Genomic DNA, 14913 nt, shown 5'->3' on the forward strand with positions numbered 1-14913 from the left:
AAAAACCGAAGGCAAAACTCAGTTTTCTGCCAGTTTTGCTGTGATTTAGACCCTTTTGGGGCAAGACTGCCAATCTTACAAGAGAACCAAGAGATTGAGAGAAGCAGATTGAAAATTAGTCACGCCACGCGTAGTGCACGCAAATCACGTGCTTATTAAGGGCAGGTCGATTCGCGAGCGCGGTTGCTTATGGGCGCCTGACTGAAGATCGAGCCGCGGCACCAACGAACAAAACGCTGGCGGCGGAAGACAACGGCGGACAGAACTACGACGACAGCTACTCACAGCACGATGGAGGCGAAGCAAAGGACACTGCTCGATATGTTCAGCAAGTCGTCGGCATTCTCCCCTGCCCTGTCTACGCGGGCATCCTCTCCGCCAGGCTCCACGCTGCCTTCTTCGCCGGCACCTTCCAGTCCACCTCCAGAGACAAGCACAGCAGCCAGTTCTATGTCTTCTCCCATGCCTAAGCTCAAGTTGGAAATTGAAGAAGAGGTGAGTCTCCCGTATTCTGCTTGATATCATCAGCTGAGGTAACGCTGGCAAGGACGAGGAAGAGCTGTCGGTACGTGTCCCTTACGTGCATTCGCGAGATTATCATTCTAAATATTGAGTAGGTAGATGACAAAGAGAAGTGGGAGAAGCTCGGACCATTCCTTGAGAAGGTCCAATCCTTCACAAAAGCGTTGAAGCAGCAAATGGATACTGCGAAGACGAACTACACGCCAGTCCAGGCAGCTCCAAAGCCTCCGTCCCGCGCAGCCTTAGCGAAATCTTCCCGGAAAGGAGATGCAAAACGGACGTTGCAGGAGCATGCGTCTGCGCCGCCAGCTAAACGTTTGAAAACTAGCAACGCGGAAATAGACGAAGCCACAACGCCCGAAAAGCCTACAATTGCTCCAGCATTCAAGCAATCCGCATTTGTGACTGGAGCAAAGCTGAAGGACTTCCAACTTGAGGGCGTCGCATGGATGGTGGGTCTATACCAGACTGGCATTTCTGGAATACTTGGTGCGTACACACGCGATCTTATGAGGCTGTCCAAGCTGAATCTTTCCCAGCGGATGAGATGGGTCTCGGAAAGGTCAGTACCTATGCGTGTGTGGCCTGCATTCATGCTGATGTACGGGTACCACAGACACTGCAAACGATTGCTTTCCATGCCTACATTCGGGAACGTTCCCCAGCGCCGTTCATGGTCGTCTGTCCAATGAGCGTCCTACACAATTGGAAGCAAGAATTCAATAGATTCGCCCCTGATGTACGCAGCGTTTGTCCCGTCAAAGCTTGACCAGAGACTAATGCTCTGCTTAGATTCCCGTATGCGTCTACCATGGCACTCCAGAACACCGCGCGGAGCTGAGGAAGACAGAGATGATCATCCCAGAGCACTATCGCGACAAGTACTGGCTGGGCGCCGGCGATCCCTGGGCTTCGGCACCTAACATTTCCCGCGACTCTGCGAGCAAAGTCTCGAGGAAACCTAAGAAGGCCGCTACAAAGCACAAGGCCACACCAGTCAAAGGTCGGAAGCCTGCTGGTCGAGCGACGAGATCGAAAAAGGTGGTAGTGAGCGATAATGAGTCAGAAGAACCAGAGGAGCCAGTGGCGAGTGGCGAGGCGAAGGATGAGGTTAAGGATGACGGCAAACCAAAGATGTACACAACCTTTCCGGTCGTGCTGACAACGTACGAGATTGTGATGCGCGACCGTGCATACCTCGAGCAGTATCGATGGGGTTTCGTTGTCGTGGACGAGGGACACCGGCTCAAGAACTTTGAGTGCAGGCTCATGCGCGAGCTCAAGGCGCTTCCCGCTACAGGACGCATGGTGTTAACAGGAACACCCTTGCAGGTATGCCGCGTTCTTTCTGTATGTCTCTACGATAATCACCGCTGGTTAGAACAACCTCGCCGAGCTCTGGTCACTCCTCAACTTCGTGCTGCCCGACGTCTTCACCGACCTCGATACCTTCCAGGAATGGTTCAGTACGCCCACAACGTCGAACTACACGTCATCATCTCCTCGAATAACGCGAGTGATCAACTCGTTGCATGCTATCCTCCGGCCGTTCTTGCTGCGTCGCCTCAAGGCGGATGTGATAACCAACTTGCCGCCGAAGAAGGAATACGTGCTCTACGCACCACTCAGTGTCAAGCAACGTGAGGTGTACGATGCGGTACTGAACGGACATCTGCGTGCGCTTTTGATGAAGGAAGGCAAGACTTTAGATGAGTTTTTAGGGGCGAAAGAAGAGGAAGAGGAAGAGGAAGAGGAAGAGGAAGAGAACGGGCCGAGGAGGAGCAAAAGGAGAGAAGGCAAGCGCAGGACGTACAAGGACGATGGCAACGACAGAGAGTACTTCCGTAGGCTCGAGAACGGCGAGCTAGACGCTGATTTGGAGCGGCGAAACAACGCGAAGACGGCTGAGGAGCTCGGACGGGAATGGCAGCTTAAGGCACAGAGTCAGTCACATCTTTCACATTCGTGCTGTTTTGTTGAACTGTTTGCTGCAGGGAAGAAGGTGAACAATATGAAGCTTCAAAACACAATTATGCAGCTCCGCAAAGTCTGCTCGCATCCTTTCCTCTTTGACTGGCCTATCGACCCGCGCACGATGGAGCCGATACTGAACCAAGAGCTCGTGAGCGCGAGCGGGAAGATGATGCTCCTCGACCAGTTGCTCACCGAGCTGTTTCCGCGGAAGCATAAAGTACTCCTGTTCAGCCAGTTCACCACAATGTTGGACATCATTGAGGACTGGGCGAGGGAGCTGAAGGGCTGGAATATTTGCAGGATAGATGGGTCGACGCCTATGATGACGCGGCACGAGGAAGTCGAGAGGTTCCAAACAGGCGGGGACGACTCAGATGCGCCAATATTGTTCCTTTTGAGTACGCGCGCGGGTGGACTAGGTCTGAATCTCGTCGCTGCGGATACCGTCATCTTCTACGACCAGGACTGGGTACGCCGCCTTCCTCATTCTCTAGGCAGCCTGACTGATGTGTGGCACAGAACCCGCAGATGGACCTACAGGCACAGGACCGTGCGCATCGCATCGGCCAAACGAAACCCGTGCTCATCTTCCGACTCGTAACAGCGCACACCATCGAGACACGCATCATGCAGCGCGCGACGGAGAAGCGCAGACTTGAGGCGCTCGTGATCGCAAAGGGCAAGTTTCGCGCGCCGATGCAGGCAGCGGACGCGCTCAAGGGCGACAGCGCACGTGCCAAGGGCGAGAGCATGGCCGAACTCGCTGCAGCGCTCCTCCGGCTCGAGGGCGAGCATATCCGAGTCGCGCTCGAGGGCCAGAGCGTCATCTCCCGGAAAGATCTTGACGCGCTCCTTGACAGGAGTCCGGCGGTATTCGCGGACCGTGGAAAGGGCTGGACATCAGATAACGTCGAGAAACTCGACCAGGAGACCAAAACCGCATTCGCAGTGTACGAGGCACCCGCCGACGAAGGCGGAGATGCGCTTGCGGGAATGATGGGCGAGGAGATCGAACTTTAGAAGTACAGATCGTGTGGTCCTGGATGCCCCCGCAACTGACTAATATTCTTGTATATTCTAGATGCTGTACATATAATTCAAGGTAGCTAATAGTCTTCATTTTGTGCATATAACGAGTGGGCACTGGCGGGGCGAGGCGGCTGATTCAGATGCTCGAATGGTTGGATGTCATGCTTCCAAGCTTGGCGCTGCGCCTCGATAGACTTTCGGCTCTCCTTATATTGGCCACGAGCGGCCGTCACATGCTGATTACAATCGTGTACAGCATGGTCGCGGCGACAGGTCGCCGATGAAGGACGAACGAGTGGCCATCTAGTCATTGCGGCGACGGCCCTGGGCTGAACATCATATAAAGAGTCCGGGTTTGCAGGCCGGCCTCTCGCCCCGTGCTCCTCATTGTACGATGTTGTTCACTATATTTGCAGGCGTGCTATGTCTCTTGAACAATGTTGCAGGAGAGCCCTGGGTAAGTGATCTATTCTCTAGGCTGAAATGCTCTGATGCGACCTACCCATAGCCGTTCGATGTGACGACAATCTCTGCTCCTGACGGTTCTATAACCGCCAGGTTTGTTTCTATTGGAGCGACTCTGACCGAGCTGTGGGTCAAAGACAAATTTGGCGAGGCTCGCGACGTGATTTTGGGATACGACGACAATGTAAGTCTTAGCAGCCTCCACGCGTCGTACAGGCCCGGTAGCTGAACATTTCCCAAGACAAAGCTGTTGACCGACCCCGCTCATCCGTTTTTCAACCCCATTGTTGGCCGGTACGTGTGTGCGGCTTGGTTTCAAAGTTTAGGATCGTACTGAGTTTTTTTGAGTCAAGCTACGCCAATCGTATTAAGAACGGTCTGCAAAGAATCGTCTTCGACGAGTGCTTAACGCTGACTCTAGTCTTAGGTACCTTCTCTATTCCAATTACTAAGGACCCACAGCCTCCAGGCCCAGATGTGTATCATACGCCTCTGAATGATGCAGACGGTACGCGTAAGAGAGCTTCTACAATCGTATTGACCCTCAAGGTAGATGCTAGGTCAGGCCACGCTACACGGAGGCACGATTGGATGGGACCGCCGAAATTGGACTATTGCCTCAAGATCGACAAGCAGTGTCACATACCACCACCCCGATGCTGCTGACGAAGGTTTTCCAGGGAACGTCTCCGCATTCGTAAGGGCCAAACACTTTTTGCAGGACCATACTGACGCAATTACCTTAGGCCACGCATACGGTAGAGAATGGTGGTATTCTGAAGACGACTGTTCATGCCACGGCGACCCATTTGACACCAATAATGCTCACTCAGCACGTTTACTGGTATGTTTACTCCTCTCCAGGGTGTTCCTACTGCTTACTCATCGTGGCGGGTATGAAGGAACCTCGACGCCTTCCAGGGTAGTGAAAATATATTGAATCACCATCTACGTGTTGATGCTTCTCGCGTCGTGGAAGTGGACGGCGACTTCATCCCAACCGGGAAGTTCGTCAACGTCTCGGACACTCCCTGGGACTTTCGAGAGGCACAGCCAATAGACTATCGCTTTGGCGAGGCGGTTGGGCTGTGTGGTCCAGGTCAGTAGACCAATAGCACCCTACGCATACTTACTGAGTGAACTATCGGAGGTTGCATTGGGTACGACCATTGTTGGATATACGACCATGATGAGACCACGCAGCCCGGTCTGTCACTCTGGAGCGATGTATCCGGCATCAGGTAAACGATATGCACATCCGAATCCTCAAATCACTCATGAACTTCCCGGGGAAGGCTTGACATCGCGACAAGCAATCCCGCAACACAGGTGTTCACGGCGTACTGGCTCGGCCTTGAAGGCATCCCGCGAAAGAAAGTACATGGTGGGCCTTCGGTCAACTACACTTACTGGGCTGGCGTGGCCATCGAGCAAGAAGGATACATCGACGCTATTAACACTCCAGAGTGGGGAGTAGATCAGATTTGTGCGTTGACATATCTCGATGCACACATGTCATCTAGCCTTACTAAAGTTGCTTTTGTCGTAGATGGACCCGACAGAGACTACATCTGGAGCTCTACATACAAGTTCTCGATCGTCACATGAGATCTGGCAGCTAGAGAATACAACGACGCGCCCCTAAAGGAAACCGAGTATCTCAGCGTAGTCCTAGATGCAACGTTCTCGCTCCCTCAGCGCGCGCCATTGCGTACAGCACTTCTTTGTCCGCACTCTCCTCCACTAAGGCACGGAGAACGCCGTTCTGCTCTTCTAACAAGGCCTTCGGCGTGTCAAACTCGATGAGCCGACCAGCATCGAGCACCATCTACGTTAAGCACCGTTGAGCATACTCACGAAGGTTCGAAATATTGGCACCTACTATCTTGTCGTAGTCCATGATTGTCTGGAGACGGTGGGCCACAGTGATGACCGTCACATCCTTGAGCTCGTTCCTTAACGACTGCTGAATAACGGCGTCGGTCTCGTAGTCTATCCGATGCGGTTTCAGGCAGCAGCCCCTGTTCAGGTGCGTTCCACTTACCAATTGCCGATGTAGCTTCGTCCAGAATTAGCAGCTTGCTCCGTCGTACAATTGCTCTGGCAAGCGCAATGATCTGCCTCTGTCCGACAGACAAGTTACCGCCCCCATCAGCGATCGTCGTGTCCAATGTGAAGCGGCGTTCGTCGGCCGTGTGCTGCGCCACATAGAGCCCTGCAGACCGCAGAGCGTCGTTCAAAATGGCATCGTCGTGTTGGCTGAAAGGGTCAAGGTTGCGGCGCAGGGTGCCGCTGACCAATTCGGGCTGTAAGTTTGGTTAGCGAATGTGAAAAAAAAAATGACGAAGACACACCATTTGTGGTATGATCGTGATGCTGGAGCGCAAAGCGTCCAATGTAAGAGCCTGAGTCGGGATGCCGTCGAAGATAACGAGGCCGTCTGTGCATATACAGCGCAACAAGGCCAGAGTTAGAGTCGACTTCCCAGACCCAGTGCGTCCGACTGCAAGCGCGGGTCAATGATGGCTCAGATAGCTCTTGGTGAAAACGTGCCTATTCCCACCCGTTCTCCCATCCCTATTGAGAATGACAAGTCATGTAGTATCTCGGGCCCTTCCTAGAATAGTACGAATGGTTGAATGATGAGCATTTCGAATATGACAGTCACGACAGGAACCTACAGGCGAGTATCGCGCGGACAGCTTCTTGACTTCCAGTGCACCACTAGACGGCCAGTACGCTGGAGGGACTTCGCCACCCGCGGGCTCCTGCTCGATATGAAGATACTGAAGTATGCGCTCCAAGCTAAGAGTCGATGAGCGTTAGCATCTAAAACCCATTACAAGACGGTGACCAACCTGTTGGCATTTACTACGGAGTAGCTTGAGAACTGTGTTGAATGTAGCAATCATGATACTCGTACCTTCGAATCCGTTGTACATGTTCACACACCACAGCACCATTTCCGTGAACGTTACTGATAAAACCGTGAGTGCATGAAGAGCAGCTATAATGGTTCGAGAGCAGACCTGCTACTGTCAGGATGAAACCGATGCTGGCTGGATCGGTCGAGTATCCACTGTAGACCAGATAGAAAGCTACTGCAGATGAGAATATAGCTGAAAGCATGTCGATACGGACGGAGATCCAGCTACGTGGAAATTAGCCCAATGACATCTCAGAACGTGTGGTGGATCAGCGCATACCGCTGCAAATTGTTGAAAGCCTTAGCGGCCCTCGTACAGTGGTCAATGCGTCCTAGCAGCTCTGTTCTGAAATATTGTTGGGCGTGGTACGCTCTGATCGACACTAATCACCAGTGGTCAGTGCAAGTCACCAACTTTGTTGGTGGTTGCTCACCGAGTCCGTCCATTGCACCACCGAAAACACTCAGGACAGGAGACTTCGCGCTCGACAGCTCACGTTTGACAGACATTTGTGCTCTGACATACATATGGCCGAACCAGACCCCGAGCGCTGCAGTGAGGATGGCTGGGACGAGGAAGACAGGAGTGTAGACAATCACAGCGGTTAGCTTGATGAGCATGTTCAGTGTAACGACGACTGAAATTTGTGGTATCAGTGGAATAGCCTGCACGAGAGTAAGGATACTGACAGAAGACATGTAGATAACCCTGAATGGAACCGTCCACTGTCAATGCTATGAGCGCGATAAAATGCTGGTTAATTTGGTTGATTAATTTACCCGCTTGAATGTCTTGAGTACAGCGAGTGATGACACGCGACGTCGGTGTTACATCCAGCCACCTATCTCAAATGAGAAGGAATATCTCGGAAATGACCAACTAAGCCTACCGGAATGTACTCCCTAGCAGAGAGGATACAAGCCTTCCGTTGATTATGCGAGACGCTCGCTTCGATCCAAGGAGATAGAATAGGGTACCCCATGCGCTGCCTAGCACGACAGACATGATGATGGCGCAATAAATCATCAGATAGCTGGCATCCTTGTCAGTCTACGTTATTCTGCGCATAGATGCAGATTGGGTTCACATACAATGTTACTTGGACTTTGTCGTGCGGCTGGATGGCGTACTGGTGCGCCCAGCGGCCGAGCCACCACATCTCGACAACGTCGAAGAACTCCGACAGGCCAAGGCCCAAAAATATTTGCGACCAGAAGAGCATAGGCCAGTTCCCGCCGAGGGCAGCGAGAAACATCTTCACTGTGCAGAACATTCAGTGCATTTCGTTCACGCCGTGAAAGAAGCTAACATACCAGCCTGCCAGCTCACACGACCAACGGCGATTTCTTCCGCGACAATAAGTTGATCCGCCTTGATATGTTCCGCTACCTCAATTATCTCGCCTTCGTGCTCATCCAACTCTAGAGCTTGGATCTGGTGGCGCACTTCTTCTGCTAAAGCTGCATCACCTTCGAAGACTTGAGCCGGCGGACCTTGGTTGATGATGGTACCGTCCTTGCTCAGGCAAACGACAAATTTCGCAACAGATCTCGTTAGAGCGATATTGTGGGTCTACAATAAGCGTCAGTTGACGTCTGTGATTTCTGAGGAACGACAAAAACATACAGCGAGTAATATAGTACGGCCTTCGACTAAGTCGCCAGCGAGGCATTTGTCGACGATCCAACGTGCGGTGTGTACATCCTGCAAAGCGTGAGTCTATATTGCCTCTGCACGAACCAAACGAGACAGACCAGGGCCGCAAAAATCTATAGTGCACACAGGTCATTGTTACGATACGCCTGAGCGGTTTACTGGTACTCACATCATCCAACAGAAGGATCTCAGCCTGGGAATAGACGGCTCGTGCAAGGGTGACGCGCGCCTTCGAGACTTTAAGCCGAGGATCAGAGACTCGGGGTCAAGATACCAGACTTGCCTTCTGCCCTCCACTACAAAAATGGAGTTCGCTCATAAGGTCGCATTTACTGCATATGTGCAGACGTACCTCAGAGTCAAGCCCCGCTCCCCCACCTCTGTCTCGTCACCAGCCTTGAGAAGGCGCAGGTCTTGGTTGAGCGCACACTGGTGTAGGACTTGACTTTCGATCAGAAAGAGATCCTTACAAGGAGCATCCAATCGAAATCTGACCTTTCTTGTACCTCGCCTCGTCATACGGATGATTCAGCAGGATGTTTTCCTAGGCTGTGTGAGGGCAAGTCCAAGTAGAATAATCGCAGTGCATACTTTGATGGTCGCGCTTTGCACCCAAGACTCCTGTGCCGCATATGCTATGCCGCCAGCTCGAGGAAGACTTACCCATGCATCGTGCCCAGCGGGCATGTAATGCATCTCGCCCAAGAGCGCCATAAACGCACAGGTCTTCCCTGAGCCTGTCGGACCGACGATCAAATTGATTGCGCCACGGTGAAAGACCATGTCGTCCTCGACACGAAGCCGGAAATCAGAAGCGCGCTCAGCGGTCCCATGCAGCGACTTGATCCAAGAAAACTCGGCTTTGCCGAAGCCAATATGTTCCTTGTGAGAATTTGACAGCTCCAGCTCCGCGGTCGGATCCTCTTCAAACGCGTCCAGAAGTTCGGTCTCGAGGTAATGTTAGTAATGCATTGCGGACGTGATGTCGTAGCCACCTACATTCCAGAGGAAGTCCGCGAGCCGTCCGAGAGAGACGTTTGCTGTAGAATGTCAGCTAACCAAGTCACATGAGAACTTCAAGCGTACCAGTTATAAGCGTCGGCATTGTATTCAGCACTTTAAAAAGCTGATTTCGGAGCATGTTGAAAGCTAAAGCACTTATTGTTTACGCCTCTGCATATATTATGGTGAGTTTACTTACCAGTCATCGAGGAGAAGACGATGGATGCTACGAGGTGCATAAGCTACGTGCTTCGCGGCTTCTGGATCGAACATACCTGTGAGGTCGCGCTTCATGACCAACGTCTAGTCGAAGGTACGATTTTCAGCGACCACGCTTATATGCTTTGGTGAGTAGCTCACAAATATTATGTAGGTGACGACCATGTGGACGAGCGGAATGGTATGGCTGAGAAGAAACTGATTAGCATCGCGTGAGCTGGTAGAGGGTACGCGCACTTGATGAAGAAGTTAAGAAAGTCCAACATCCGCCTCCTCCACAGGAGAGTCAGCTCTACTTCTCTTTTCTCCGCAATATCATTCTCTGCAAATATTCGCCAACCGAAGAGCTTGATCATCCTCAACACGCCCATCACTATTCAGGGTTATTGCCAAATATTGCAGTGAGATGGATCAAATGCTAACCTTCAGTCACCGTTTGCACTCGAGCGTCGGTCTGAAGGTATATTGTCAATGCAGATAGGATAATTATCGCAGAACAAATCGTACCGCCTCCATCTTTCTCTTCATGATACCGCCAATGAGCGACGCAAACTTCGCAGGGACAGGTGCCAGAGATATCATGACAGCCATTCCAACGAATACACTACAAACAAAGGACGACTTCGTAAGAGCAGGTTGTGCCCGAAAGCAAGTGACTTACCTCCATCCGAGCACAGTATACAAGAACCACATACCAAGAGCCACCTGGACGGGGACGGAGACCACTGGGGACTTTGTCAGCATCATAACGTTCTTTAACTTCGAGATGGAAGGCGTACCGAGGGACAAAAAATCGCGTCCTTGGCCAATCGCCTCTAGGTCGCCTGTAACAAGGTTGTTGATCCTGCCGACGAGGTTGCTCTCCGCGGCCCGACCGTTTTCGGCGCCGTCTTTATCTGGTACGGCGCTCACGTTGAATCGGATTCGCAGCGAGTGGTCGAAAACCAGGGCAGTGACAAGAGCTTCAGTGCGCACAACAACTTCACTCTGTCACAATGTATGAGGAGATGTTGTCAGTTGCAGGTTGAGAGCGAATCGAAGAGTACTTGCAGAAATGTATGTGTACAACTGTGTCAGCACTGTATCGGCCATGGGTCCAAGGGCGATCCATAGGATCCACACCCACGGTTTCACTACTATGCGGTCCGCGGTGTATACACTTTCCTTGTTCTCGAGAAATCTGAGCCCAAACCAGTAAGTTGCTTGTTTCTTCGACCTGAAGACGCAGAACGTACCTCAACAGACGGTTGACACCCACAGGAGCAGCGAGTTTAAAGAAGGCCTGAAAATTCACCGTGACTACTTAAATGCAACGTGTGATGCGTCGTCAGACTAACCTCGACGATAAGAATGAAGATCTGATATATAAACTCGGTCTTGAACACCTTGGCGAAACCAAGAAATAGCGGTGCCTGCCTCGCGCCGGAGAAGGGGTCCAATCTCTGAAGAAAGACTCAGAGGGACGTTATGAGCAGATTTCACGCCATCTTACATTGTAGTTTTCTTGTATCAGGTACTTGACCTCGTCGTAGTCGGGCAGCGGCGGAAGCTGGTCGTGCGAAAGATGCGGGACACGATAGGCCTGCCATACCACAGGGTCTAAAAAGATATAAAGGAGGAAAGAAAATATTGAGGCCGTTTGTTCTGAGTTGGGCGACGACATCCGGTTCTGTGGAGCCAATCAGCACACGTACGACGCTTCTTGAGGAGCTCTCGAACCTACCTTAGGATTCAGTGGGAAATATGGGTAGGGTTCAAGCAGCGGCTCGACCACGCCCGCAAATGCCGCAAGCGCGACTTTGATCCATAGTACAAGACCTTCAGCCTCGTCTGCTGGCCGGAGAGTGAAAGTCATGAAAGGCCAAATGTCGCGGTAGGCGTAGACAGCAAAGATCGAGAACGTCGTAAGAGAAAGATGTCGAGAATAAACCGGGACATCGGAGGAGGAAAGGACGTTGAGGACCGCAAGAAGAGACATATAGACCTGATCACGCCAAGGAGTTAGAGTACCGGGAGCTTCCTCTGAGGAATCACGTCTCGTACCAGTGAGCCAACACACCCGTAGGTGGGCCAAGAAAGTTGCGAGCTGGAGAAAAGACTGGTAACACAGAGCACGAGTAGACCGAGAACGGATACAAGCCGAAGGGATTTGAAACCGAAGATCACTGGGCTTCTCCGTCGGTCGACTCTCGATGTTGACTCGTCGTTGATAGACAGCCTTCGAGTAATCATGTTACTCGGAATGAGAATGAGAAGAGAGAGCGCAGAGACGTATGCTAGCAGGAGCCATTCGTCCAACCAAGGGTTCGCGTCCTGAAGAACCACGGAAGTCGAGCTGATCGCAAAGCGAGTTTAGAGACCCGTTATACAACACAAGACGCAGGACATACCTTATACTCTCAGCTATAGAGGATGTAGTGCCCACGTCTACGAATTGTAAGACAGCTTGATCCAATGTGTATACCATGTTGAATTGTGAAGGTACGCCTAATAGCGAACACCGTCAGTCGCTACTCTTGGTCAGTACTACGTCTCCGGGGAGAAAAATATGTTTCAGTCTGCAGATCTGCCTTCAGTCCACTTTTATGTCACATTTCGCCAGGAACGCAGCCGCGTCCGCCGCGGAGCCGCCGCTTGACTCGTAGGGGCCGGATTCCCACAAGCCTCAACGGCGTTGCACATGGCGCATGGAACCGTCGGAACACACGAGAAGCTCGACATCCTGGAGAGGGTATGCCTTCCTTGATTCGATTTTGCACGAAGCGAGTATGGTATGGTGGTTTCAGATAGATATGAGAGAATCAACGAAGCACAGACGTAGTCGAACACCTGTAAATAAGCGCCCACAAGCACCACGGACCGCAGAAATCCAGAATGCCGCTACAACTACCACCAGACTAAGGCTCGCTAAGGCCAAAAAAAACCCCTTCGAGGAGCTGTGATATGTGTATTACAATACATCGAACCCGAAGAAGACACTCCTCAACAATCAAAAAGCAACCCCGCCGCCGGCAGGCACCACTGGCGCACCTCCCAACTGCCCCATCTGGACGGACCTTATGAATCTCGGACCAACTGAGGCAGCAGCAGCATTCGGTGGCGAGGCAGCAGCATCCTCCTTCGTCTTGATGATCTGTTTCGCGAGCTGGTCGACTTGCTTCATGAGCAGGGCCTCGATGGACTCTTCCTCGGGAACTTCGGCGCCTGTCTGGCGGAGCGAGCTGTCATGCGCCATGCGAAGGAGGAATGACACGAACCTGCATTGCATCTCTAGTCAGTAGGGGCGCGCTGGAAAGATTACGGAAAGATGCTTACAGCTCCTTCAGGAATGCGTACGACCACCCTTCGGTCTTCGCGGCGATGGCGTCCGCAGTCTCGTCTGGCTTCTCGAAGGTCACGCCGGTGTGCTCTGACATCGCGTTGACCTTTGCAAGCCACTTGATGGCGAACGCCTTGCGGAGATGCGGCTCCGGGAGGGAGAAGTTGTACTTGACATCGAAGCGTGACGGCCGGTTCAAGATGGCGTCGTCGATGCGCTCGGGGTGATTTGTGGTGGCGATTGTGAGGATGCCCTCGTTGTCAGCCTAGCGGTGTACTGTGTTAGTATTGTGTGTGCAGTAGAGTAAGATAGTTGGGACTGACTAGACCGTCTATCTCGTTCAAGAAGAACGAGCGAGCTTCTGCGACCAGCATAGAGTCAAGATCCTCGAGAATGAGGATACAGGGCGCATGCGATCGCGCGTGGTCGAAGATAATGCGGATGCCTTGTTCAGGACCCTACAATTTGTCAGTAGAGGAGACGTCCAAAGAAAGAGAAGATACTGACAAGGCGCGTGCTAAAGGACTTGACATACAAGGGCGAGACGCCTTTTGTTTCATGGAGCAGCGCCTTGATTGACTCGGTCTTGCCGTTTCCTGGCGGGCCAAGCAGAAGGAGGCCGCGTTTCCAGGTGATACCAAGCGACGCATACGCCTCCTTGCTCGCGAAGAACGTCTTCGTGTCGCGACGGAGGCCATCTTTGAATTTGTCGTCAAGGATGACGTCGTCCCAGTTCGCGGACTGTACGGCCTTGTAGAGCTTCTTGCTCTTCTCCCACTGGCCACCCTCAAAGACCCAAATCTCGTCCTTGAGGTCATTCGCCCAGTCATACACAGCCTTCACGAGCTTCTTGCCAATGCTGTCGTCTACCCCCGGAAAAGTGAGGTGGTACAGGTTATGGTGCATCCGCGAATCCGTCCACACAGCTTTGAAGACGCGGAAATCGGTTGAGTCGTACGTGAAGTCGGTGACGCCGGCAAAGACATGGCTGTAGAGTTTCCTCGTGTCATTGTCGTAATTTGCCGTGCGATGCGTCTCTGCCTCGACAACGGATGGGGTGATGTTAAGGGTATCGAGGTACGCAGACAGCGGGAACTGTCCTTCCCAGCAGCTAAGTACCGAGAGGTGCTGAGATTTAGCGTACGCAGCTTTGAGCGCCTTGATTATGTTGAGCTGGGGACAGGGAAGAGGTGCATTGAACTGCAGCTCGAGAAGGGACGTGAACGAGAAAGACATGGTGGCGATGGGGTGTTGGACTAGCAGACCGTTCCGGCTTTTGAACAGAGCATAAGCCTATCCGGTCAATCGATTCATATCAGACACGCAATATCCGGGACCCTGACTGCTACCTCCAGCAGCAGCAGCAGCAGAGAACTCGGAGCCGCTGGAAGATGAGTCCGACGCGCAGTACTCCGTCCGGCATTCGCGCATCTCCAGAACCACACATGCGCAGTAACGCACTCTGCGAACAAGATCGCAGCAGCAATAGGCTCTGGACTACACCCTCGCGATGCGATTATGGCTCACCTATTGTTGAACCCAGCAAAGTTGGACAGCCTCATCTGCTAGTCACAACGCTCATCCGGTACTAAGTTACGGCGTTTGGCTCGGGGACCTATGCGGAGTCATCTCATGCTTGGACTGAGCAACAACTGTGGGTCATTTCAGACGCAGTTTTCGGGGAATACTCTCGATTTGTGGGAAAGATGGTAAGATAACACGGAAGACATGGTGGTCCGGGAACAAGAAGCACAAGCGCCATGACCAGACGGCCCTGGCGCAGCGGCAGCTCATTCCCTT

General features: G+C 52.4%; 4 protein-coding genes across 4 annotated transcripts; 2 read left to right on the top strand and 2 right to left on the bottom strand.

The window, feature by feature from the left end:
- The first annotated feature begins 204 nt into the window (after positions 1-204).
- On the top strand, positions 205-3630 carry PHACADRAFT_212929 (uncharacterized protein). Its single transcript, XM_007400124.1, has 9 exons — positions 205-495; positions 548-565; positions 618-1011; positions 1062-1084; positions 1139-1261; positions 1315-1854; positions 1904-2465; positions 2517-2965; positions 3016-3630. Exons 1-9 carry the CDS (start codon positions 292-294, stop codon positions 3514-3516), a joined length of 2814 nt encoding a protein of 937 aa, XP_007400186.1. The 5' UTR covers positions 205-291; the 3' UTR covers positions 3517-3630.
- A 289-nt stretch (positions 3631-3919) lies between these two features.
- PHACADRAFT_199860 (uncharacterized protein) lies at positions 3920-5598 on the top strand (the record flags this gene model as incomplete). Its single annotated transcript, XM_007400125.1, has 11 exons — positions 3920-3982; positions 4034-4174; positions 4232-4284; positions 4344-4366; positions 4418-4498; positions 4551-4687; positions 4737-4834; positions 4893-5089; positions 5141-5231; positions 5286-5476; positions 5540-5598. 11 exons carry the CDS (start codon positions 3920-3922, stop codon positions 5596-5598), a joined length of 1134 nt encoding a protein of 377 aa, XP_007400187.1.
- A 220-nt stretch (positions 5599-5818) lies between these two features.
- On the bottom strand, positions 5819-11772 carry PHACADRAFT_165640 (uncharacterized protein; the record flags this gene model as incomplete). Its single annotated transcript, XM_007400126.1, has 34 exons — positions 5819-5982; positions 6035-6296; positions 6345-6493; positions 6544-6607; positions 6672-6795; positions 6845-6848; positions 6914-6967; positions 7020-7141; positions 7197-7299; positions 7351-7554; positions 7697-7758; positions 7807-7950; positions 8009-8177; positions 8231-8489; positions 8544-8636; positions 8743-8802; positions 8922-9013; positions 9069-9117; positions 9165-9521; positions 9573-9613; positions 9660-9722; positions 9775-9801; positions 9851-9878; positions 9936-9981; positions 10032-10167; positions 10218-10248; positions 10302-10398; positions 10456-10519; positions 10574-10781; positions 10845-10964; positions 11026-11076; positions 11132-11236; positions 11287-11463; positions 11518-11772. 34 exons carry the CDS (start codon positions 11770-11772, stop codon positions 5819-5821), a joined length of 3984 nt encoding a protein of 1327 aa, XP_007400188.1.
- Positions 11773-12573: 801 nt separating this feature from the next.
- On the bottom strand, positions 12574-14849 carry PHACADRAFT_187641 (uncharacterized protein). The gene is made up of 4 exons (XM_007400127.1): positions 13621-14849; positions 13437-13571; positions 13110-13378; positions 12574-13051 (listed from the first exon to the last, which is right to left on the bottom strand). Exons 1-4 carry the CDS (start codon positions 14347-14349, stop codon positions 12784-12786), a joined length of 1401 nt encoding a protein of 466 aa, XP_007400189.1. The 5' UTR covers positions 14350-14849; the 3' UTR covers positions 12574-12783.
- Between the last annotated feature and the right edge of the window lie 64 nt (positions 14850-14913).

The sequence above is a fragment of the Phanerochaete carnosa genome (assembly GCF_000300595.1).
Source record: "Phanerochaete carnosa HHB-10118-sp unplaced genomic scaffold PHACAscaffold_10, whole genome shotgun sequence".
NCBI lineage: Eukaryota > Fungi > Basidiomycota > Agaricomycetes > Polyporales > Phanerochaetaceae > Phanerochaete > Phanerochaete carnosa.